General features: G+C 57.4%; 1 protein-coding gene across 6 annotated transcripts in view; it reads left to right on the plus strand.

Annotated features, from left to right (window-relative positions):
* RPS6KA2 (ribosomal protein S6 kinase A2) overlaps nt 1–23,493 on the plus strand; it is a 331,320-nt gene that overhangs the window by 271,068 nt on the left and 36,759 nt on the right. For all 6 annotated transcript variants that reach the window (XM_065930995.1, XM_065930997.1, XM_065930996.1 and 3 more), the window contains 4 exons: nt 2,635–2,777; nt 5,868–5,938; nt 7,779–7,867; nt 17,485–17,549. In XM_065930995.1, the coding sequence (XP_065787067.1) occupies nt 2,635–2,777; nt 5,868–5,938; nt 7,779–7,867; nt 17,485–17,549 (368 nt within the window). The remainder of the gene's footprint in view (nt 1–2,634; nt 2,778–5,867; nt 5,939–7,778; nt 7,868–17,484; nt 17,550–23,493) is intronic.

The raw sequence follows: 23,493 nt of genomic DNA on the forward strand, positions 1-23,493 counted from the left end.
CTCAGCGTCACTGGCTGTTTTGTTCCTGAATCTCATCTCAGCATGTGTGCAAGGGCGTCGCCCCGCTGAAACCTCAGACCCCTCCTGCCACTGCTCAGTTCGGTGGGACCGAGTACCCGCCTCGTTCCCTGACCCCCGCAGTACTGGCCTCCTCTCGCTGAGTCACATTCCCAGCCTTACAACAGTACCAGCTCATCGTCTTACAGCTCTGGCAGCCCGGAGCCCAAACCCATCCCACTGGGCTGAGGTCAGAAGGGCTGGGCTCCCTTTTGGAGGCTCCGGGAGGATGGTCTGCTTACCCCTCCAGCTGCTCGCTTCCCTTGGCATGCTGCCCATTCCCTCCTTTGGAGCCAGTGGTCAGCTCCCCTCTCTTTCTGACTCTGGCCATGCCCCCCTGTCCAGAGGAGGGCCTTGAGCTTCATCCTGGAGCCCTGGGTGACTGCCCATCTCAGGACACACTCCTGGTCACTCCTGCAGGGAGGGCCCGGTCAGGTGACTCGTCCACAGTTTCCAGGGTTGGGGCGTGGACGTCTGTGGGGGCTGCTCTGCTGGCCCCCCACTGACTGGGTCCTGGCCTGGCCTCCACACACACCCACTGTCTGTGTCTGCCAGCCGGCCGCTCACGAGTGCTCCCCCCTCACCTCCAGAGGCGGCTGTCCCTGCTCGGGGGGCAGCGCTCCACCCCAGTTGCCGTCAGAGCCTCCTCGTGTCTGCTCCGGGGCCCCAGGTGCTCTGGCCTCCCTGCTGTCTCTTCTCTCCTTTGGGCTGGCTCACCCCACTCCTGATGGCCCCCGCATCCCAGCACAGAGCACAGAGTAATGACAGTAACTTCTCTTTAATGTCAAACAGTTAGACTTTTCAGGTTTCTCGTGAACTATGCATGAGAACACGGCACTAATATGACACAGCCTTCGGAGGCACCCTGGAGGGGGTCACAGGTTGGGGGGCGCCTGCAGCGTCCACTGGCGTGACCTGCTGCTGACTCCACTTTGACCTGTTGGTGCCTCTGGGCTGCCCGCATGGAGGGCAGCAGAAGAGATGAGCGCTTAGAAGCCAAGAACCTAAACCTGACTCCCGCAGCCAGTTGAAACAGTTCAGAAGTGCCAGCAGGCATTTCATGGAGATTTAAGGTTCTGCTAACACCTGTCCAGTTTTCCCTGCTGAGTGAGGAACTGCACATGTGTGTTATATAAACCCACGTGTGCACACGTGTACAGAGGTGGCTGGAATAAGCAGGAGCGGCCACACTAAATGTATGTGTCGTATCATAGGGTTTTCTTTCGGTGTTAGTTCTACAAGGTCTTGTCGGTCTTCATAGAGCCGTTCAACTTCGGCTTCTTCGGCATCAGTGGTCGGGGCATAGACTTGGATTACTGTGATGTTGAATGGTTTGCCTTGGAAACGAACAGAGATCATTCTGTCATTTCTGAGATTGCATCCAAGTACTGCATTTCAGACCCTTTGGTTGACCATGATGGCTACTCCATTTCTTCTAAGGGATTCCTGCCCACAGCAGTAGATATAATGGTCATCTGAGTTAAATTCACCCATTCCAGTCCATTTTAGTTCGCTGATTCCTAAAATGTTGATGTTCACACTTGGCATCTCCTGCTTGACCACATCCAATCTACCTTGATTCATGGACCTAACGTTCCAGTTTCCTACTCAACGCTGTTCTTTATAGCCTCGGACTTTACTTTCACCACCAGGCACATGCACAGCTGGGCATCGTTTCCGCTCTGGCCCAGACACTTTGTTCTTTCTGGAGCTGTTTCTCTGCTCTTCCCCAGCGGCATGTTGGACACCTACCGACCGGGGGGGCTCGATCAGAGGATTTTGGCTTCTTCTGATGCAGTCATTGCCGTCTCTGTTATTTATTAGCGACCCCAAGTTCGTCACTTGTCATGATTTGTCATTTTGGCACAAATGACAGACAAGCCCGTGAGACTCTGATGTGCAGAGCAAGGCACTTCGGCAGTGAGTGTCAGACCCACGTGGGTGGCGGGGAGGCTGTCTTAGCCGTGGGGTCTCTTGGTCCTCACTCGGCCCGGGAGGAGGTGATGTAACCTGAAGTTCACAGACGATGAACTGGAGGGGTCTGTAATCTCAGGACCACGTGCTCACGGTGTCCCCCACCCCTGGGTGCAGTAACACGGGCGCCCCTGGCTGGTTTTGAGGATGAGATCTGGGGACGGTGACCCACAGCAGGAGCTCTGAAGCCCCAGCAGACTTGTCTGTCTTCCACTTCATGCCTCACCACTGGGGGCTGCCTTCCTGAGCACCCTTCTGCCCGTGACCCCTTTCTGGTCCCTTTCTTTGGAACAAGTTTCCTCTTCCCTGCCCATCCATCAGAGCAGCCCCAGAGCCTCTCCCCTGGGCCGCCGACATCCGGGGTGTCCTGCCAAAAGCGGCCTCTGGGGAAGTGGCATCAGGCATCAGAACACAGGCTCCGAGTACCCTTGCGAGCACTCCCGGACGTGTTCATTCCAACAGACTCTGACGGGGAGGCGCGGGGCCTGGCTCAGCCTCTGCGGGCAGCGTGGCCCCAGGAGGGCAGTGGGGGGAGGGCTGGCCGGGCAGCCAGGGGCCTGAGCACCATCCGGAGCCTGAGCACTGTGTTCTGTGTCCCTGTAGATTTCGGGCTGAGTAAAGAGGCCATCGACCATGACAAGAGAGCCTACTCCTTCTGCGGGACGATCGAGTACATGGCACCCGAGGTGGTGAACCGGCGGGGCCACACGCAAAGCGCAGACTGGTGGTCGTTCGGCGTGCTCATGGTATGGCGTGCTCGCGGTGCGACACCCACAGTCTGCAGGCGCCCGGGTCGCTGTGCCCCTCTGCTCCTGCCCATCCCCGGAGCTCAGAGATCCGGGAACAACCCAGGAAAACAATACCCATTGTGTGACTCATCCGTCCCCGAGCCTGGCATTTCCTGGCAGCCTCCCCTCCGTCCTCCCCAGGCTCCCAGCATCGGGAAACAGAGCAGGGATTCAGCTAAGGATACAGATGTGTGAAGAGTCAGACCTTCTTGATGCTTAACGCCCTTAACATTATTTGAAAGGGTGCGGTCATTTCCAGATTAAAGACATTTTTCTTATTTCAATCACAGAATCCCTCTACTTAGTCATAAAAGTCACCATGAACCAAAACACACAGGTGGAGCTTTTTTACATCTACGTCTAGAAACGTGGATTTTCTTCACATCGTGTGTTCGCAGAGCATGCGGTAAACACCGTCTAGACGGGCCGTCCCGTAGTCACGGCAGAAGTGGTGCTGGCCCACACGGCCCCCTGTCCTCAGCCCTCCTTGTCCCCTGCCCCCGTCCAGTCCCCCTGCACCGGGTCCCGGGCTGGCGGCCCCTCACGCTTGCGTGCCCTCAGCAGGAACCAGACCTTGGTGGCTCCCGGGTCTGATGCTGGATGGGAGAAGCATCGTGGTCCAGCCCCCTCCTCCTTGTGCGTGTAACGAACGAGGAGACCGAGTGACAGGAATTCTCGGAGATTCCACGGAGCTTGCTCGGCTGCCTCTTTCCAGCACACGTCTCACACCCTGACCACGGGACCTCTGGCCTCTGTCCTGCAGGGTGTCACCCGTGTGCCTTCCGGCTGGCACCCAGGAGTCTCACTCGGTCTCTAGGTTCCGGGCTCTGGTCCCGCAGACTCAGCAGTGCGGGCTGATGGGACTTGTCAGCACAGACCCCGACCTCAGTCTGCAGGGCAGACACGTCAAACCAGCTCGGCGGGGGGGCGGGGGGGTCAGTTCCCACGGCCTCAGCCTGGACGCCAGGGCACGGGTGTCCAGAAGACACCACCCACCGCCCTGGGCAGCGCCCCCGCCTCCAGGGTCAGTGTGATCTCTCCCCTCCAGCCACTCACAAGGAAGTCAAACTGATGAGAAGGCTGCTCCCCAAACAGTCACAGCAGATGACGCAGGTTAATCCAGGCAAGGCGATTGGCACAGTGCTTGGCCTCACGCGGGCCCCATGAGTGCTGGCTGCCAGGGCCCTGGTGAGGTTCACTGTGTTCGTGGTTATTTAGACCTTGAGTGGCCTCAGCTGAGACGCAGTCTGTCTTCCCGGTGGAGGCCCCTGAGATGGGACGTCCAGCTCTCCCTTCCGACCAGCCGTCTCTCTTTAGACACATCAGTGAGACCGTCAGGCTAGCTTCTCCCCTGCAAGGTACCACCTCCATGGCTCTGCTCTTGTTCACGTGGGTGCTTCCCCGTCAGCCTGTCTGGAGGGTGTGTGGTGGGGGTGGGCGCAGGGCGTCAGCACCCTCACTGCAGATTTTACCAGAAGTTTGGTATCACCTTCCTGACACGGGCTTCCCGGTCCCAGGTCACAGTTCTGCATCTTCAGGAGCGATTCTGGTTCTTCAGCCTCCATCCCCCTCCATCCCCCCTGAACCCCTCCATACCCCTGAGAAGCACGGAGCGGGGTGGGCTCCCTGAGCACCGCCAGCTTCCTCCCGTCCCTGGACCCCATCCCTACACTCTCAAAGCCTTTAGCGTGTACACTGGGCTCGCCAGAGCCACACAGCGGTTCCCCCGGGAGCCCGTACCCGAAGCTCTGAAGTCACAGGACGCCACGCGTGCCTCTGCATACCTGATGTTTATCAGTAGCAGAGCAGGAGGCCGGCCTGAGCCCGGGGAGAAGGACCGTCTTAGCGGCCAGCACAGAAGGCTGCACACAAAACCACACCCAGCAGAGCCAGCTGGAGTTAGCGCTGTGAGGCTTCTGAGGGAGCCGGGACATGCCGTCCACCTCGTCTGTGTCTCTGTATATTAAGATGACAGGCATAAAATCTATCCCAGAAAGATAAAATATGCCTTACATGCTATTTTCTGGTCAAAATCATTGCATGTTTAATAAATGGAGAGACTGAAAGGAAGAAAAGGAACAGTGAAGACAGAAAGGAAGATGAAATGAGAAACGACCGAGGGAGGAGAGATGTGAGAGGCAGAGAGGAGAGAGGAGGGCCGGGAGGAGATGCTCGCACTGTGTCCTCTTGGCGCTTGGCCTCATCTTGGCTCATGAACACAAGCGTCTCATCTTGTGTCATGAACACCTGTCTCTGCGAGGGTCTGCCGGGCACGGGAGACCCTCACGGGTCCCCAGCCCAGGAATGTCTGGGCCCCAAGGGTCCACAGGCAGTGACAGCAGAGCGGGCCTGGATGCCCCAGCCCCCCTGACTCCTGCACCCCCGGAAATGGCCCCCAACTTTGAAGACAGTGGCCCAGAGAGGCTGGCCTCTCTCCCCTGCTGTCTGCTGTGATCCTCACTGCAGGGACTATCTGGCCACCCTGCTCTCCGGCCCTGGACACTCCGTGTCCTGAATTACCCACTTAGGGGCCCGTCCGCTCCACATTCAGTGTCTCGTGACCACTGGGCTGTGGGATCACAGTAGGGTGAAGGAGGAGGGTCATCTGGGTGATGAGTGCATGGCTCTCAGAGTCCACAGGGATCCTCACTTTCGATCTGGACTGAAAGCTGTCTCTCCCCCCCCCCCCCCCCGCCTCCTCCTCACCGAGCAAATCCACTGCCCCCACCAGGGAAGGATGGGTCCTCAGTCGCCCCCATGGAAGGTGCGTGGCCATGTCCTGCTGCCTCTGCAGGTCCCCGTCCCGGCACTGACCCCCGCTCCCTGCCGTGGAGCTGAGTTATTAACCATCGCCTGCTCATCCATCTCTGCACTGAACGTCGAGCCCCGCCATGTGACTCTGTTCTAAGCAAGCATGTGGGCCAGCGCCTGGAACTGACCAGGCTTCTGGTGGCCACGTGAACTCGGGCACACTCTGCCCGTCTGGGTCTGTCCACTGGGTGGTGGGCTTGGTCTGAACACTTGCTCCCATTCTGTGTTGCTCTGCAGTTCGAGATGCTCACGGGGTCGCTGCCGTTCCAGGGGAAGGACAGGAAGGAGACCATGGCCCTCATCCTCAAGTGAGTCAAACTCCCACCTTGGGATCCACCCCAGCACTTGCTTGCCCCTTCTGAGAGCAAGAGCTTCCGTCTTCGAAACCAGGCGTATCCAGTAGGCAATGATGTTAGTAGCATCCTTGGCATTTCCCTGTCACTGGATAAAGCGAGTGGGGTGTGATTCTGAAGAAATCTTCCATCAAAGATTCTGCTTCCCATCCATGAAACTCATCAAGGTTGTCTGGGGGCAGGGTCTTCAGACATGATGGCTGGTAACCTTCAAAAATGCAGGCTCTGCGGCAGGGGGAGGCAGGGGCTCCCAGGAGAGCCTCCCTGCTCTGCCTGCTGCCGGCTCATGCCGGGGCCCGAACTCTCCTGCCTGACGTGGGCGGGAGTCACGTGTCCCACGTGAATGAGTGCGTGCATGCTAAGTCACTTCAGTCGTGTCCAACTCTTTGCGGCCCTGTGGACTATATCCCGCCAGGCTCCTCTGTCCATGGGATTTCCCAGGCAAGAATACTGGAGTGGGTTGCCATTTCCTCCTCCAGGGGTTTTGCCAACCCAGAGACTGAACCCATGTCTCTTATGTCTTCTGCATTGACAGCTGGGTTCTTTACCACTAGTGTCATCTGGGAAGCATGTGACTGAGTGTGAACATAATTTTCTCCTTAATGTTCATGCAGAATCTTGTACCACGAAAATAAGTTTTGCTCTTAGAAGCCTAGAAAGACGTCTAAATGCAGAGCCAGTCTTTCTGTAATATCCTTTTTTAAAGCATCATTTAGCTTTTTAGTTCCCCGACCAGGGATCCAACCCACGCTCCCTGCAGTGGAAGCACCAGGTCCTAACCGCTGGACCGGCAGAGAAGTCCCTTGCTATAACACCTTAAATGTGAACAGGCTTCATCTGAGCCAGATGTCAGATAGCAAGCCGTGGGAGAGAGAGAAGCAGGCAGAGGGCCGACGAGAGTGGGGAAGTGGCCCCTGGAACAGGTGGACTCCAAGTCACTCCAGAAGCTCTCGCTGCTCGGGGGGCGGGGCGGAGGGGGGCGCTCACCACACCTGCAGGAGAAGCTGTGAAGCTGCTTGGCCTCATGACCGGCGCTCTCAAACTCTGCTTGCAGGTGGACACGCAACTGTTATAAAAGCGAGAGGCACCTACAAACCTTTGCTTTTTTAGATCACGTCATTTTATAAATAGAAGGAGACATCCCATAAACAGTGTTTTCCTGTATCAAGTGACCTGATACTGTGATGACATGCGTCACTACAATCTGCTGTTTCTATGATGGCCTCTGCTCCTTTTCATTCTAAGGGGGCACAAGACCATTTTCAGGAGCTAGAATAATTTTCCCCCCAGCAAATCCCAGGTGTGAACTTACAGCCTGTTACTTGAGAGTGACAGCATTTCTGAAGGAGCAGTGCCAGACTGTGGTCACGTGGTCCCTGAAGGGAGGTGGGGGTGTCCAGGACCCCAGGGGCCTGCAAGGCCCTCCTTTCCCAGATGTGACCACAGACTTAACTGGAGGCAGATGGGAGAATCCAGCTGCCTCGTCAAACTGAGAGATTCCCAAAATGTCAGCAACGTCACTCATCTCTCCAAAGCCTTTGATGTCGTTGTCTCAGGAAACATAGTTAATTTCCATTTAAAATGTTACTTACGTTCATGGGAGCATTGCTGTTTATCTCTAGGGGCTTTATTGTTTTTTAATAATTTATTAAACAGCTACTGTGCATAGCTGCTCTGGTCACGTTGGTTTGATTGCACTTCTCTGTGGATGCCGACTGCAGAAACCCAGAGCACTAGGGCAAACTCTGGTCCCCCTCGGCTCATCCTTCCCTTTAAATATGACTGTGCTTTTCAGAGCCAAGCTAGGCATGCCGCAGTTCCTCAGCGTGGAGGCCCAGAGTCTGCTGAGAGCGCTGTTCAAACGGAACCCCTGCAACCGGCTGGGTAAGCCCCTCTAACCCCTGAGCCACCCGGGGCTGCCCGGGGGGTGGTTGGAACGTGGAGGACGTGCAGGTGTGAACCAGGGGGGAGCGGAGCTCAGGAGGAGCCCTGCGTGGCAGCAGCAGGTGGGGGGCTGGAATACCAGGACCCAGTCCCCCCGGCACTTCCTTGACGTGCAACCTTGAGCAGAGGGCTGCCCCCTCTGTGCCTGGGTTCCCACCTGTGAAGCGAGGGTCATAGCAGAGCTTCTTCACGGGCTTGTGAGGAAGACCTCCAGAGCCAGCATGGTACCCGCCACGTAGGAAACACGCAGTGTGTGTGACAAAGGAAGGTGTGAAAAGCAGAGATAATCGGAGTGCACAGACCCAGGGGTGGGGAGGGCATCTTTCTTTCCCTGCTGCTTGGACAGACAGAGTCGTCTGAGGCTCAGGTCCTGGCAGAGGAAACCATCGTCCTGTGCAGTGCGTCTTAACAGGTCTTGTTAAACTGTCCCCCGAGATCACTGCAAGAAAGGCAGAGTGGGCGAGGAGGGACTGTTGGGCTGTCCCTGGAAGGGCCGCAGCACTAGACAATGAAACATGAAGCGCCCGGCTGGGTCCTGAGTTCATGCCAGAAACAGAAGAGAGAACCAGCTGTGGAGCAGAGGAATCCCTCTGGTCTGTCATCCTGAGAAGTCATCACGCAGCCTGCCACCAGTAGCTCTGCTGATGATTGAAACTTTGATTTCGGTACCAAGGCTTTGTTATGAAAATCTGCCCAGTCTCTGCCTTGTCGTTTGTGAGTGCCAGGACAGACTCCGGACACCTGTTCCGTTACAGATGCATATGTGACCACGCGTGCAGAGCGCCTCCCTCCTAGGTAGCAGGCACACCGCTCCACCCCCAACTGCTCTGCCCGTGGGCAGCGCCCAGGTGTGGTCTCACCTGCCTGACCTCTCCAGGGGTAGAAACTGGAGCCAGGAACTGGAAATGAAGATGTCAGCTCATTTATCCACTGAAACACACACGAGAACAAACAGTTCAAGTCTCATCCCTTGCAGCGATTGAAGAATTCTGTCTTGGGAGTCCCTCTTTTCCTTCAAATATCACAGCATTTGGTGGGGAAAATTCTCATGGGGAACCAGGTGACTGTAACCAAGCTGAGGGGAGGGGAAATGTATTTGTTCTTCCTTTGTTCTGGAAAAAGGAAATAATTTTCTGAATTTACTTTTGTCTTAGAATTTAACATCACAAAAATCATAGCTCTCTAACCCAGAATATTATTCTGTTATTTAGTTTGCATACCTGATGAGAGAGAAAGATGGATTGATCTCTTTAGGTGGATAAATAATCATCAAATTATACTAGCCTAGTGGAGTCTGCCGCAGCCTGGAAAACAGACCATCCACGGCCAGAGACTGCCCTCCTGATAATCTCTAAAGTGAATTATTGTAAAGGTTTCCAGGAGTTATGGACCATCCTGCAAGAACACTTCGTATTAATGTCATAGGATGTGCAGACTCATATAAAGAGGAAATCATAGTAGGAATTATTACTCACCCAACTTGACCCAGGTCGGCTACTAAATTTAATTACCTTAAATCTTTGGCCTATAAAGTGAAAATTATGTTGTGTAGATTAATTTTGCTCTACACAGGCGGCTAGATTAGAAGGCTGGAACTTCTTCCCCCTTTTGATTGCCTTGAGCCTTATTCTTGACCACCACCACCCCCCACAGTCCCCTGGCTGTTTGGTGAGTTTGTCAACATCAGAAGATCTCATCCAAATCCTGGGTCCTCTCATCAACCTGTGCTTTGACCTCATCACCTTCCAGTCAACCCAGATCTCTGTCCATTGATCCTTGAACTGTAGAGGGGTCCCCTCTGTCCACATTTCCACTCTTAAGCTATGACCACCTTAGAAAGCATATTAAAAAGCAGAGACATTACTTTGCCCACAAAGGCAATCTAGTCTAGGCTATGATTTTTCCAGTAGTCATGTATGGATGTGAGAGTTGAACTATAAAGAAAGCTGAGCACCGAAGAATTGATGTTTTTGAACTGTGGTATTGGAGAAGACTCTTGAGAGTCCCTTGGACTGCAAGGAGATCCAACCAGTCCATCCTAAAGGAGATCAGTCCTGGGTGTTCATTGGAAGGACGGATGCTGAAGCTGAAACTCCAATACTTTGGCCACCTCATGCAAAGAGCTGACTCATTGGAAAAGACCCTGATGTTGAGAAAGATTGAAGACAGGAGGAGAAGGGGATGACAGAGGATGAGATGGTTGGATGGCATCACCAGCTCGATGGACGTGAGTCTGAGCAAGCTCTAGGAGTTGGCGATGAACAGGGAGGCCTGGCGTGCTGCAGTCCGTGGAGTCACAAAGAGTTGGACACGACTGAGCGACTGAACTGAACTGATCAGGACCCTAGTGATATGGGGTCAGGGGCCACCTTGCCCCAGGGTGAACTGATCCCAACTAATCACATTTCCAAATAAGGTTGCCCATGAGGTTCTGGGGTTAGGACTTGACCACATGAATCTGGAGGAACACAGTTCAGTACCTCTGAGAGTGAGTCCATAGCATCTGCAGTGGAAGAAATGGTGGAAGTTTGTCTGGTTGGTGTCACACACCTGGCAGGTGACAAGACCGAGACCCTTGCCCCAGATCGCCTGCTGGACCCGAGGGGCAAGGGGCAGGGGCAAGGTGGGGCTGGGGGGACAGGCATGGAGGAGGCAGGCGGGCCCCCAGCCAGGCCTGGAAGAGGCTGGGTGGCCAGTGGGTGGGATGGCAGGAACAGGCTTCCTTTCCGTGCCATAAATGGAGAGATTTTACTTTTATATTTGTCAAAAACAGAGTCAAATTTGTGTCTATTTCAACCATGGTGCAAGTGGACCCAGCAGCTAGAAGGCTGGATCATTTGGGCTTCGCCCTTGTTTATTACACACTGTGGTCTGTTCGGTGATGGAAGCAGGCGCAAAATAAACCGGCTGCTATAGTCAGGAGGGCCCCCCGGCAGGGCTGCCTGAGGACCTGGGGTGATGTCTCCAAGCCTTGTGTGTGTATCAGCGTGGGAGTCGGTGGGGGCATGGGTTCTGGGCCAGAGAAACACCACGCAGAGTCACAGATGATCCTGTAGCACGTGAGAGCACGTGTGATCTCAGGCGGCCGAGGGGAGGGGCCAGGAGGCCATGCAGACTCAACAGTCCACCTTGCAGTCCCCGAAGGATACAGCGAGGGGGGCACGGCGGTCTGGTTTCTCAGCCGATCATTCTGGTCGTGAATTAGAGAAGGACCCTCCGGGGGTCCCTAGCTCATCCCTGTGAACATCTGCAGCCTCTCTGGAGAGTCCTGGGACATCCTGGGCTCCTGGGAGACCAGGCAGCAGGTCTGGAGTCAGACGTGCGGCTGAGCATAAAACAGCATCACCAGTAACCTACCACCGACCGCCCTGGGGACACCGGGGGCGGGCCGGCCGCTCGCGAGGGCTCTGCTCTTCCGGCCAGAGTCCATCTCCACGGGCTGTGCTCTCCTGATCTGGCTTCAGACACCGGCCACCCTCCTCTCCAGTCATCTCCGGCCCTGCTGGCACCACCGAGACCTCTCGTGCTGGGCCGGCCTTTGATGGCTCGGTCATGATGAACACCCTGCCCCTCGCTGGGAGCTGACGGTCCCACACCAGCCCTGAGGATCTGCTGGGGCCCTGCCCTCAGCCGGCAGGGCCCTGGGAGATACAGCTACGGCCGAGCAAAGATTCTAAGCATCAAATGAAATATCAAGCTGACTGAAGATACTTCAAAGCCGTAAAAATGACGTGTAGATGAACTGTGGGTGATGAAGACATAAAAAGGAGACCTAGTGTTCAAATCCTGGGCGGCTGTAGACTGGCCTTCAGGAGTGCGCGGGTTCGATGGAACGCAAAGTACGCGAGGAAAATAGCCAGATGTGAGCGGATTGTGAACATGCCCAAAAGAACTAGAGAACGACTCTGTGTGACTCTCAGACAACAAACACAGCACCAAATAAATAGTTCAACAGTCACGAAGGGCCCAGGGATTAAACATTTCCCCAAACCTTCTGTGGCCAGGAAGATTCAAGGAAAACATTTTTGGCAGAGCCTCAGAACTTTTGAGGGATGATTTACTGAGACTGTGAGAGCTTGTTGATGATTGAGCCCAGGAGGAAATGAACAGGGTCGCCTTGTTAAAAAATGTGCAGTGGAAGGGCTCCAGGTGACCAGGGTCAGAGAGGGTCAGGTCCCAGCCACAGGCCCAGTGCTGCGTTTACAGCCGCGCCCAGTGGGGGTCGGCTCCCACGGATGTAACATCACCGCTGGACCAACACGGAGAAATCCAGACGTGGTCCAGAAAGCCGCCTTCGGGAAGACGGCCCTTGAGTGATCTGACAGCAGAAGTAATTAAATGTGATACTTACTGGCACTGCAGAGAGTAAGCGTGAATTCTTGAATCTGCATATTTGACTGGCATCGGGATCTTGATGAAGGCTCGCTAAGCTGCCTGGAGATTGCTCTTCTGTTCTGAATGTTTCCGTCCACGCTCACCTGCCCTTGGGGCACTTGCCTCTGGGGACAGAGTGAGGCTTGAGTGCGCTTGGCGACGACCCCACAGCACGTCAGCCGAGATTCAGCGACGAGCAGATGCCCCCGACTCTCCCAGGATGGATCTCTGCTCACCGCTGTTTGTCAAGTGTGTTTAAGCAAAAAGGAGTTGTCAAGTGCAGAGTAGACTAAACTTGTTTCAGGAGAGGATGAATAGAACTGGAATCCAAAATAATCACCCCACTTTCCCTAGGAAGGTTGACACAGGCTTCAGAGAGCTGTGTGCAGAAACGTTCTGTTTTACATTTCCCTGCTCTGGAATACTTATAATTTTTGAGTCATAACCGAAGTGTCAGTTTACCGTCGAGTGTTTCCTGAGGCCTAGAAGCACAGACATGGTGCAGAATCTCAGTGCAGTGGAAGAAGAAGGTGCAGATAAAAATGTGCCCAAGAAGACCCAGCGGGTCCAACAGAGACTTGTACTTACACCAACACCTCTATTTCCTGTCTGTCCTGTTTTGTTTCGATTCCTGCGGCATGTACTTGCAAATAACAAATGAGCGTGAAATGGCAATGGGTGAAACGTGCAGAAAAGACCGGTGAGAGTATTTATCACTCAGGCATGTCCAACCCTTTGCGACCCCATGGACTGTAGCCCGCCAGGCTCCTCTGTCCCTGGGGATTCTCCAGGCAAGAATACTGGAGTGGGTTGCCATCTCCTCCTTCAGGGGATCGTCCCGACACAGGGATCGAATCTGGGTCTCTTGCATTGCAGGAGGATTGTTTACCATCTGAGCCACCAGGGAAGCCCAGAAAAGAACTGAAAGTACAAATCAGAGGTGATTTTTCATTTTGCTTTAATCATGGTGGCCAGAAGTCTTTTTCAATCCTGAATCTTGGGCTTCATCAAAGGAGGCCTGCTTGCAGGTGGGCGCAAAGCCAGAACATTCATTCTCGACATGTTCCAGCAGCTGTCTGGGAACCTGGGAGGGCCGCCAGGTGCTGGGGATGCCCAGGCTGGACCGCATCTCTGGGCTCAGGTCAGGGCTTTCTATGGAGATGGGCACGGACTTCCGAAGGGTCCTCAAACAATGCTTTCTCTCCACTACTGACAACGCCCCTGACACTAGACGCTCGGGCTTTCCACACAGACGGACACTCCCCATCTCTGCAGACACCCACCGGGTCCTAGGATTCAGCGCAGTTCTGACCGCCCGAGTTATCCTGGACCCCAGAGGGTCACAGTCACTCTCATCAGACCCCCCGCCTCAGACACCAGCCGGGGGTCCCAGGTCATGGCTGTGCTTCCTGCTGACCAGGTGTGAGCCCAGGGTTCCCGGGACCGCCCTCCACCCCTCCCCAGCTTTGGTAATTCAGAGAGCAGATCCCAGACCTCAGGAAGGTGCTCCTGTGACTGTTACTGATTTGTTGCACAGGATGCTCTAAAAGATTAGAGAGGGACCTCCCTGGTGGTCCAGGGGTGCCGTGGCTCCCTTAGGGGGAGAGCCCTGTGACGTGTCTGCCTCCCGGGTCCCTGGAGGGGACATTCCGGGTCTGACCCCTTCCTCCTGTCCATGGTCATTTGCACATCAAAGGGCTGATTGGCAGGTCCCGGAGGCTAGTGTGTTGACGGGGCCGGGGGCTCTTTCCCACCGTGCTGGCCTGGCCAGGCTTGTCCTCCGAGATGACCTGGTGCCACGGGCAGCTTCTCGACGAGGCCCACAGCAGGCTGTGTCTCCTGGGACCCCCAGTGTCCCGGAGGAGGGTCCCCCGGCTGCTCAGGCTGGACGGTGAGGCCGGGTCGGGGGCTCCACGGGGACCACAGCGGCTTGAGGTGGCCACGTGCCTTCTGTCCTCCACGTCTTCCTGCCTCTCCCGAGGATGAGGCTTCAGGTGGGGTGGGGGCGGGCTGGGTGGGGCTGGGCCTGGACGAGCTTCTGCATTGGTGCAGGGCGGGGCCCCTGGCGCTCGGGGAGCCTCCCGCACAGCGTGTTCCTTTGAGCCGGAAAGCCTTTTTCCCTCAACGTGCAGCAGGCGTTGGACTTGCCCACCGGAGGCGGCCCGCCACCCCTTCCTGCATCCGTGGCGAATCCCACCTTCGTTAGTGTTGACGAAGCCACGTCAGCACGTATTCACTCCCTGAGACATGGAGGTCCCGGCAGGGTTCAGTCTGGGAAGTGTGGGATCCGTGACGATGTGCATCCGCCGTCAGGGGTTGGACAGTCCCGCTGCCCTGATGTCCTCTGTGCGCCCCCTCCCTCGGCCCTCGGGATGTAACCTCAGCAGCAAAGCAGGCAGGGGTGAAGCAGGAATCAGCAACGGGCAGCTCTGTTGGCATTCAGTGCCCGGTGCTCACGGGTGGACGCGGCTCCCTGCTGGCCTGTCTCAGGCTGCTGTCCTGCAGGACATGGGCGCCCCGGGCGCTGCCTTCCTCCCTGGGAGCCTCGAGCCAAGTCTCTGTGCTGGGCTCCCCCCGCCCTCACCCGTGTCCTCATCCTACAGGAAGGCCCGGCCCGAGGCTGGTCCTGATGGAGCCCGGGCCGGGCCTCCACGTCCTCACCCAGCTGCCCCAGCATCCCACAGCTACTGCTGGGGGCATCTAGCCTGCGCCTCCCCGCCCCCTCTCAGCTGGTCACAGCCCCGCAGGCGGCGTGGTGGTCTGTGTGGGCTGTGAGGCGGGCAAGGGGGTGGCTGGCAGGAGACGGGGAGCTAGGGCTGCTTCTCCCCGGAAGTCATCGGGACCACCCTGCACGTGCCGCGAGCACCCGCCTCACTGCTGCGTCAAAGGGCGTGCAGTCACGTGTTTGCTGTGACATCAGAGGGCATGCAGTTGCGTCTCTGCTCTGAAATCAGAGGGCGTGCAATCACGGGTTTGCTCTGACATCAGAGGGTGTGCAGTCACGGGTTTGCTCTGACATCAGAGGGCGTGCAGTCACGGGTTTGCTCTGACATCAGAGGGCGTGCAGTCACGTCTCTGCTCTGACATCAGAGGGCGTGCAGTCACGGGTTTGCTCTGACATCAGAGGGCGTGCAGTCACGTCTCTGCTCTGACATCAGAGGGCGTGCAGTCGCGTCTCTGCTCTGACATCAGAGGGCGTGCAGTCGCGTCTCTGCTCTGACATCAGAGGGTGTGCAGTCACGGGTTTGCTCTGACATCAGAGGGCGTGCAGTCACGTCTCTGCTCTGACATCAGAGGGCGTGCAGTCGCGTCTCTGCTCTGACATCAGAGGGCGTGCAGTCACGGGTTTGCTCTGACATCAGAGGGCGTGGAGTCGCGGGCTTGCTCTGACATCAGAGGGCGTGCAGTCACGTCTCTGCTCTGACATCAGAGGGTGTGCAGTTACGGGTTTGCTCTGACATCAGAGGGCGTGCAGTCACGGGTTTGCTTTGACATCAGAGGGCGTGCAGTCACGGGTTTGCTCTGACATCAGAGCGTGTGCAGTCACGTCTCTGCTCTGACATCAGAGGGCGTGCAGTTACAGGTTTGCTCTGACATCAGAGGGCGTGCAGTCACGGGTTTGCTCTGACATCAGAGGGCGTGCAGTCACATATCTGCTGTGACATCAGAGGGCGTGCAGTCACATCTCTGCTCTGTCATCAGAGGGCGTACAGTCATGGGTTTGCTCTGACATCAGAGGGCGTGCAGTCACGTCTCTGCTCTGTCATCAGAGGGCGTACAGCCACAGGTTTGCTCTGACATCAGAGGGTGTGCAGTCGCGTCTCTGCTCTGACATCAGAGGGCGTGCAGTCACGTGTTTGCTCTGACATCAGATGGCGTGCAGTCGTGTCTCTGCTCTGACATCAGAAGGCGTGCAGTCATGGGTTTGCTGTGACATCAGAGGGCGTGCAGTCTCGGGTTTGCTCTGACATCAGAGGGTGTGCAGTCACGTCTCTGCTCTGACATCAGAGGGCATGCAGTCACGTCTCTGCTCTGACATCAGAGGGCGTGCAGTCACGTCTCTGCTCTGACATCAGAGGGCGTGCAGTCACGTCTCTGCTCTGACATTAGAGGGTGTGCAGTCACGGGTTTGCTCTGCCATCAGAGGGTGTGCAGTCACGGGTTTGCTCTGACATCAGAGGGCGTGCAGTCACGGGTTTGCTCTGACATCAGAGGGCATGCAGTCACGGGTTTGCTCTGACATCAGAGGGCGTGCAGTCACGGGTTTGCTCTGACATCAGAGGGCATGCAGTCGCGGGTTTGCTCTGACATCAGAGGGCGTGCAGTCACGGGTCTGCTCTGACATCTGAGGGCGTGCAGTCACGGGTTTGCTCTGACATCAGGGGGCATGCAGTCGCATCTCTGCTCTGACATCAGAGGGCGTGCAGTCGCGGGTTTGCTCTGACATCAGAGGGCGTGCAGTCACGGGTCTGCTCTGACATCTGAGGGCGTGCAGTCACGGGTTTGCTCTGACATCAGGGGGCATGCAGTCGCATCTCTGCTCTGACATCAGAGGGCGTGCAGTCACGGGTTTGCTCTGACATCAGAGGGCGTGCAGTCACGTCTCTGCTCTGACATCAGAGGGTGTGCAGTCACGTCTCTGCTCTGACATCTGAGGGCGTGCAGTCACGGGTTTGCTCTGACATCAGGGGGCATGCAGTCGCATCTCTGCTCTGACATCAGAGGGCGTGCAGTCACGGGTTTGCTCTGACATCAGAGGGCGTGCAGTCACGGGTTTGCTCTGCCATCAGAGGGCGTGCAGTCACGGGTTTGCTTTTACATCAGAGGGCGTGCAGTCGCGTCTCTGCTCTGGCATCAGAGGGCGTGCAGTCACGGGTTTGCTCTGACATCAGAGGGCGTGCAGTCGCGGGTTTGCTCTGACATCAGAGGGCGTGCAGTCACGGGTCTGCTCTGCCATCAGAGGGCGTGCAGTCACGGGTTTGCTCTGACATCAGAGGGCGTGCAGTCACGTCTCTGCTCTGACATCAGAGGGTGTGCAGTCACGTCTCTGCTCTGACATCTGAGGGCGTGCAGTCACGGGTTTGCTCTGACATCAGAGGGCGTGCAGTCACGTCTCTGCTCTGTCATCAGAGGGCGTGCAGTCGCGTCTCTGCTCTTACGCTCTCTGCTCTCTGGCCCCCCAGGTGCTGGCCTGGACGGCGTGGAGGAAATCAAGCGCCACCCTTTCTTCGTCACCATCGACTGGAATGTAAGTTGCCGGCCCGGGTCCCTTCTGCACGGAAACCACAGGGAGGTGGGGCTGGGGCAGGGAGCGCGGCAGCTGCTGGATACAGACCAGCGGTCAGCGTAGACCCGTCCCCTGGAGGAGGGCGCTCCCTCGGGGGTTTCCCAGGCCCAGGCCGGGGACCCCCCACCCTCCCCTGCAGCTCTAGGCCTGGAACCCGTCCACCCCTTTGCCGGTTGGAGACCATGGGCCCCCCTGGCCCTGCAGCCCTCCTGCCTCCCTGAGGACCGAGCCGAGGACACCCTGGGCTACTCCCATCTCCTCGGAGTGTTGGGTGTGGGGCCTCTGGGCCCAGACTGGGGGCAGCTTCCTGCCTAGAGTCGGGGTCCCATCTGCAGTCAGCTCTCATTGCTGTGGAAGCTGTTACAGAAAGGCATTACTCAGACAGTTGTCTGGGATGCTTGTTCAAGACCTAAGGAAGACTTGTTTGGGGGGCTGTCACAATGGTGTGGGGGCCATTTCAGGGGTGGGGGTCCTGCCTTCAGGAGGGAGGTGGCGCGAGGACCAGGGGTCGGCAGGCAGAAGGTGATTAAGGGGGAACACCTAGGGGTTCCAGCTAAACCCACCTGCCAGGACTCGTGCTGACGTGGGCATCGTGATCGAGCCGGGTCGGTGTCCAGGGTGATGAGATGTGGAGGGCAGGGGGTGGTCAGACTGACTCGGGACTCCTGCGGGAACTGCACAGAGCAAGAGGGGGCCCCTACAGCCCCCGCTCCGCCCCGCAAGAGCCCAGGAACACTCGGCCTGGGGGACTGGGGGTTCCAGACCTAGAGCTGGGGCTCGGGTGAGACACAGCGCTGTTAGACCTGGCTTCCGAGGTGAGAGGAGCCTTGACTCCTTGGCGATGAGGTGCCTGGGGAACCCGGGCCGCCCTGCCGGGGTGGGGGCTGTGCTGGAAGTGACCAGCGCAGGATGGGAGGGGAGGGCGCCCAGCAGCCGCCCCTCACGAGCCTGGCTTGGGGCCGCCGGCAGACAGGCTCACCCCCTGCCTGGACAAGGAAGGGGCTTGTCCTGGGACAGGGGCCAAGTCAGCGTCTCGGGGTGCATGGAGTTTTCGCAGCAGGATGGCCGGGGACGCTGCAGGCTGGTCTCTGTGCGTCCCCGAGAGCGCAGGTCTGTGCGAGCCCTGGGCGAGGCCGTGGTGCCCGGCTGGCCCTGGCCCTGCGCTTGGGGCAGAGTCCTCGGACTCCTGTGCCAAGAAGGTGGCACGTCCGCGCTCCGTCAAAGCAAATCAGGCTGCAGTTAGGTTGGCAAGCTTCTTCTGCTGTTTTTAGCGCTTCATTTCACTTGGGTTTGCTTTGGTGTTTGAGAGAGGCCCCCGGATGCACTCAGACAAGCTTCCCTGCCAACATCTCATGTCTCGGGGGTCAGGTGGGGGGAGGACCAGCAGAGAGGTCTCCCTGAGCCCCCAGCTCTGAGACCCCACTTGGTGCAGGCGGACGTGTTTCATGACCACTGGGTGCTCGCCCACGTCCAGGTGAGCAGGTGCCCAGGATACAGTGATGGAAAGACACCGCCGCCCTCCAGCCGCTCCGAGTCCGGGGGGACCGCCGTCCATCGTCCAGTCACAGAGGCGGCTGTGACAGGGCGCCCTGTGGGGGTGGGGGGGGCTGCAGAGGGGGCTGACGAGCGGGGCGGGGGCAGAGGAGGGAGTCCCTGCAAAGACCTCCCACCTCCGGGGGCTGCAGCCTCAGTCCAGCCTCCCAGGTCCTCCCTGGGATGAGGAGCCAGCAGCCTCTCCAGCCTCCCAGGTCCTCCCCGGGATGAGGAGCCACCATCCTCTCCAGCCCCCACGGCACTGGGTCAGCCAGGCAGGGACCGCTGTGTCCTGGCCAGCCTCGGGCCCAGCCACACCCCCAAGCCAGGGACCAGCCCGGCTCCAGGAAGACGTGCAGGCCCCAGCGGGCGACAGGACAGGTCTGTCCAGCAGTCCATGCTCTGCTTCCTGCAGCCTCGGTAACTGGAAACCACAGGGGTGGCCCCTCTGCAAAAACTGTTAATACCAAGAGGCTGTCCTGCTGCCAGACAGATGCTCAGAAAATGACAATGACATGACCTCGCCTTGACTGGTCTGTGACTTTACCCAGAGGCGGCCTTGGCACCAGCCTGGAAAATAGAAGGACATGATTTCACCTCTGCTACCTTCTCTGACCCAAAACTGCCAGCGGAAGTTCTTGTGTTGTTTTTTTTTAAGTGAACGCCTGTCATCTTAAACGCCCACACGTCTTCTCCCGGGGGTCTTTGGTTTCCTGGCGGGACCGCGTGAGTCCGTGCCCCTGGGGGTCACTGCCCCGTTTGTCCTGCTTTGCCACCAGCTCACCCCCGGAGCCTGGCAATTAGCACCTTCCCAGGGGAGCACTGCCCCTGCAGGCTCACTCCCTGCGTCAGGAGAAAGGAAAAATGACGCGCTGGTGATGGACCGCACGCCTCTGTGGGCAGTGATGGGAGCGCGGGTGCAGGAGCGGCGTCTACTTTGTCTGGTGGCTGGAGCCGCGCTGAGAATAGAAATGAGCAGAAGCCCCAGAGAAGCTTCATCAGCGCGAAGGGCCTCAGGGCCTCGAGCCAGCCCGGAGCCCTCCAGCCCCGCCAGGCTCCTCTCGGGAGGGACGAAGCGTCCACCCCAGGGCCCTCCTTGTAACGTGACGCCTTGTGATTGCAGCTGCACCCGTCAGGGCTGGAGTCAGGCTTGCGTTGTTCTTTTCACTTTCTGAAACCCTTCCAAGCACATCGCCAGAGTCACGCGTGAGGTGGGAGGGACTCCTGGGGGAGACTGAGGCTGAGGGCCGTGAGAGGAGCGCCCTCGGACCCGGGGAGCCTGGCAGCACGTGGACCGGCAGTTGTGGAGTGGGGATCTGGGCGCGATGGGGCTTATTAAGCACAGAGGGTGGGCCCCAGGGCCTGGGTGCTGGGAGCTTGCAGCTGCCACTCACCATCTCGCCATATTGGGGTCCCCTCTACAGCCCCCTGGGAGATTTCTCTAGATCTACCCCCATGTTAAATACCCCAGAAGGACCCGCCCTTCCAAGGAGCCGACAGGTGTCTGTTCAAGGACTGATTGCCCTCTGGCTCAGGGGTTTTGTAAACCCAGACGCCGGGGTTGGAATGCTCCCGGTGGGATCTCCCCCGGAGGCAGAGCTGTGCGCTGCGAGGACCAGACACCCCCGACCCACCCACGGCGCTCTGGAGCCGTTGCACTGCTTCCTGTTCCTCCTCCCGTCCTGTCACCCCCTGCGTCGTTTCTGCTATTTCAGGAAGCATCTCTCACGGTGCCCTTTGCCTAATTGGAGCGTGTTAATTTTGAAATGCCTGGAGCCAGAGTGCTTGTAGAAAACAGATGTTCGTTCTGTGACCCCGAACTGCAATCAGTTCTCTCTTCCATTATCGAGTTGCTATTTTTGTTTTGCTCCCTCTGTCCTTCCCTAGTCACCTTTTAGGTATAAATAGAATTCGGATGCACCTGCTCAGAGAGCCCCCGTGTGTACACGTGATGTGAAATCCGTCCCAACACTGCTACAGCTCGTGTCATCCGAGATCCCAGGACAAGTGCTGGGATTGAAAGTGATGCCCATTGAACTTGGTCTTCAGACCCCACTGCCTTTCCATCGGTGTGGAGTGAATTGTCCCAGAGGCTCAGAGAAGGGGGCGCAGGTCAGAATTAGGAAGCTCAGAGTCCTCCACAAGATGGTGGGCCCGTCCACTTTCCGTCTGACGCTGCGCTCAGCAGTGGATGTGACAGAATTAGAAGCAAGTTCCCCTTTTCTCTAAATCTTTAAACCCACTCCAAGGTCTGGACACAGGGAGAGAGAAGAGACATGTGTAAGAATAACACTTACTGGTGCTTTCCAGGCCTCTCTGGTGGCTCAGTGGTGAAGAATCCACCTGCACATGCAGGAGACTCAGGCTTGATCCCTGGGTCGGGAAGATGCCCTGGGTCGGGAAGATGCCCTGGGTCGGGAAGATGCCCTGGGTCAGGAAGATGCCCTGAAGCAGGCAATGATTACCCACTCCGGTGTTCTTGCCTGGAGCATTCCGTGGACAGAGGAGCCTGGCGGGCTATACTCCTTGGGGTCGCAAAGAATCAGACACGGCTCAGCAACTAAACAACAAAGCACTTGCCAAAATGTTTATCCAGCGACAGGAAGACATCTAAGACCACAGCAAACACCAGGGTGCATGGGAAGGGCAGGGTGAGCGAACACCGCAGGCGGCTTTGAGGCTTTTTGCTGCCCACTTGAAAGCAGGATGAGACCGCAGCAAGCGCCCGAGACGGGGGTCCGGGGCGTATTTCACGGACAGGCTCCGTCTCTGCAGCTCCCAGTGTCGGGGAAGAGGGGTCTTGGGGGGCTTCCTGCTGCCACCGCAACACGCCTCGGGGAGCTTTCTCCCACACCGTGTCTTGGGTCAGTCGGGCTCTCCGCAGCTGACGCACAGGCTTACAGAGGCCGTTCGGAAAGTGCACGGAAGCACGGCCACGCTTGCACACGCCGCCGCGTGAAGCCCGAGGGTGCACAGGCTGCACACCCGCTTCTGGGACCGGCGCGGTGGGCCCTGGAGTTGGGATTCTGCCCCGGGCAGAGCAGGGGCAAGTGTGGGCCGAGCACCGTCCCAGAGCGGGGGCCCCCGGGTGCCGTGTCCTCTCTGGATCCCCGAGTTATCACTCGATGTTTCAACTTAAAATACGCGCCGCTCTCCACCCAGACAAAGCCGCAACAGCTCACTGCTGGAGGACCGTCTGATTGCGATGAGCTCGCCTCCTTATACGTGAGGACTTGCGAGTGGGGGTCTGTGTCTCCTCCCAAGGGGTCAGCCTTCTGGCCAGGACCACCTCCCGGCTCCCAGTGGATGCGGGTGAAGACTTGGCCTGGGTGTTGAGTGAGGGGAGGAGCCGAAATGGTTGGGCTTCAGCCTCCAGGTGCAAGAGGTCTTCGGATGAAATGACGACCTGTTCTGTGTGTGTGTGTTTACTGAGATACAGTTGACATGTATTTGTTTCGGTGTTACGACATAACAATTTGCTCCTTGTACGTATTGTGATGTGATCACCACAATAAGCCTAGTTGAAATCTGTCGCCACACGTAGTTGCGTGTTTTTTCCTTCAGATGAGAGCTCTCAGGATCTCCTCTTTCAGCAACTTTCAAACATGCACCAGTCTTCTGATCTGTAGTCAGCATGCGGTACAGAACCTCCCCAGGACTTATCCATTGTAAACTGGAGATCCGTGCCTTTAACCCCATCACCCGTTTCAGCCACTGGAACCTCCTCCCGCCCCTGGCCACCACGCGTGTGGTTCTCTTTCCTGGAAATCTCTTGTGTAAACAAGTGCCCCCTCATCATGGAAGCAGGAGACGGGCTCTGCTGGAGGTCCCTCCCTCCCCACCCTCTCCCCATCCTCTGGGAAGTAGCAGGAGGACAAATATTTGGTGACTGGCCCAGCGCAGACACCCCAGGGAGAACGGCCGGTGGCGGGGGGCCAGGCTGGGCGGCCAGCAAGCTTGGTAACGGCGCGTGTTTTAACCACAGTGTGGAGCTCGCCCTGCATATTAGATTTCCCCTGACCAGTGCCTGCGTCAGGGAAGTGCACGCGCACGTGCGCGTGCACACACACACACACACACACACACACACACACACCCCTGATGTGTCAGCACAGAAAGCGGCATCTTTCCATTTCTGGAAAGGGTTATCAGTTCAGTTCAGTTCAGTCGCTCAGTCATCTCCGACTCTGTGACCCCATGAACCGCAGCACACCAGGCCTCCCTGTCCATCACCACCTCCCAGCGTTTACCCAAACTCATGTCTTTTGAGTCAGTGATGCCGTCCAACCATCTCATCCTCTGTCGGCCCCTTCTCCTCCTGCCTTCAATCTTTCCCAGCCTCAGGGTCTTTTCAAATGAGTCAGCTCTCCAC

The sequence above is a fragment of the Muntiacus reevesi genome, chromosome 3 (assembly GCF_963930625.1).
Source record: "Muntiacus reevesi chromosome 3, mMunRee1.1, whole genome shotgun sequence".
Lineage (NCBI taxonomy): Eukaryota > Metazoa > Chordata > Mammalia > Artiodactyla > Cervidae > Muntiacus > Muntiacus reevesi.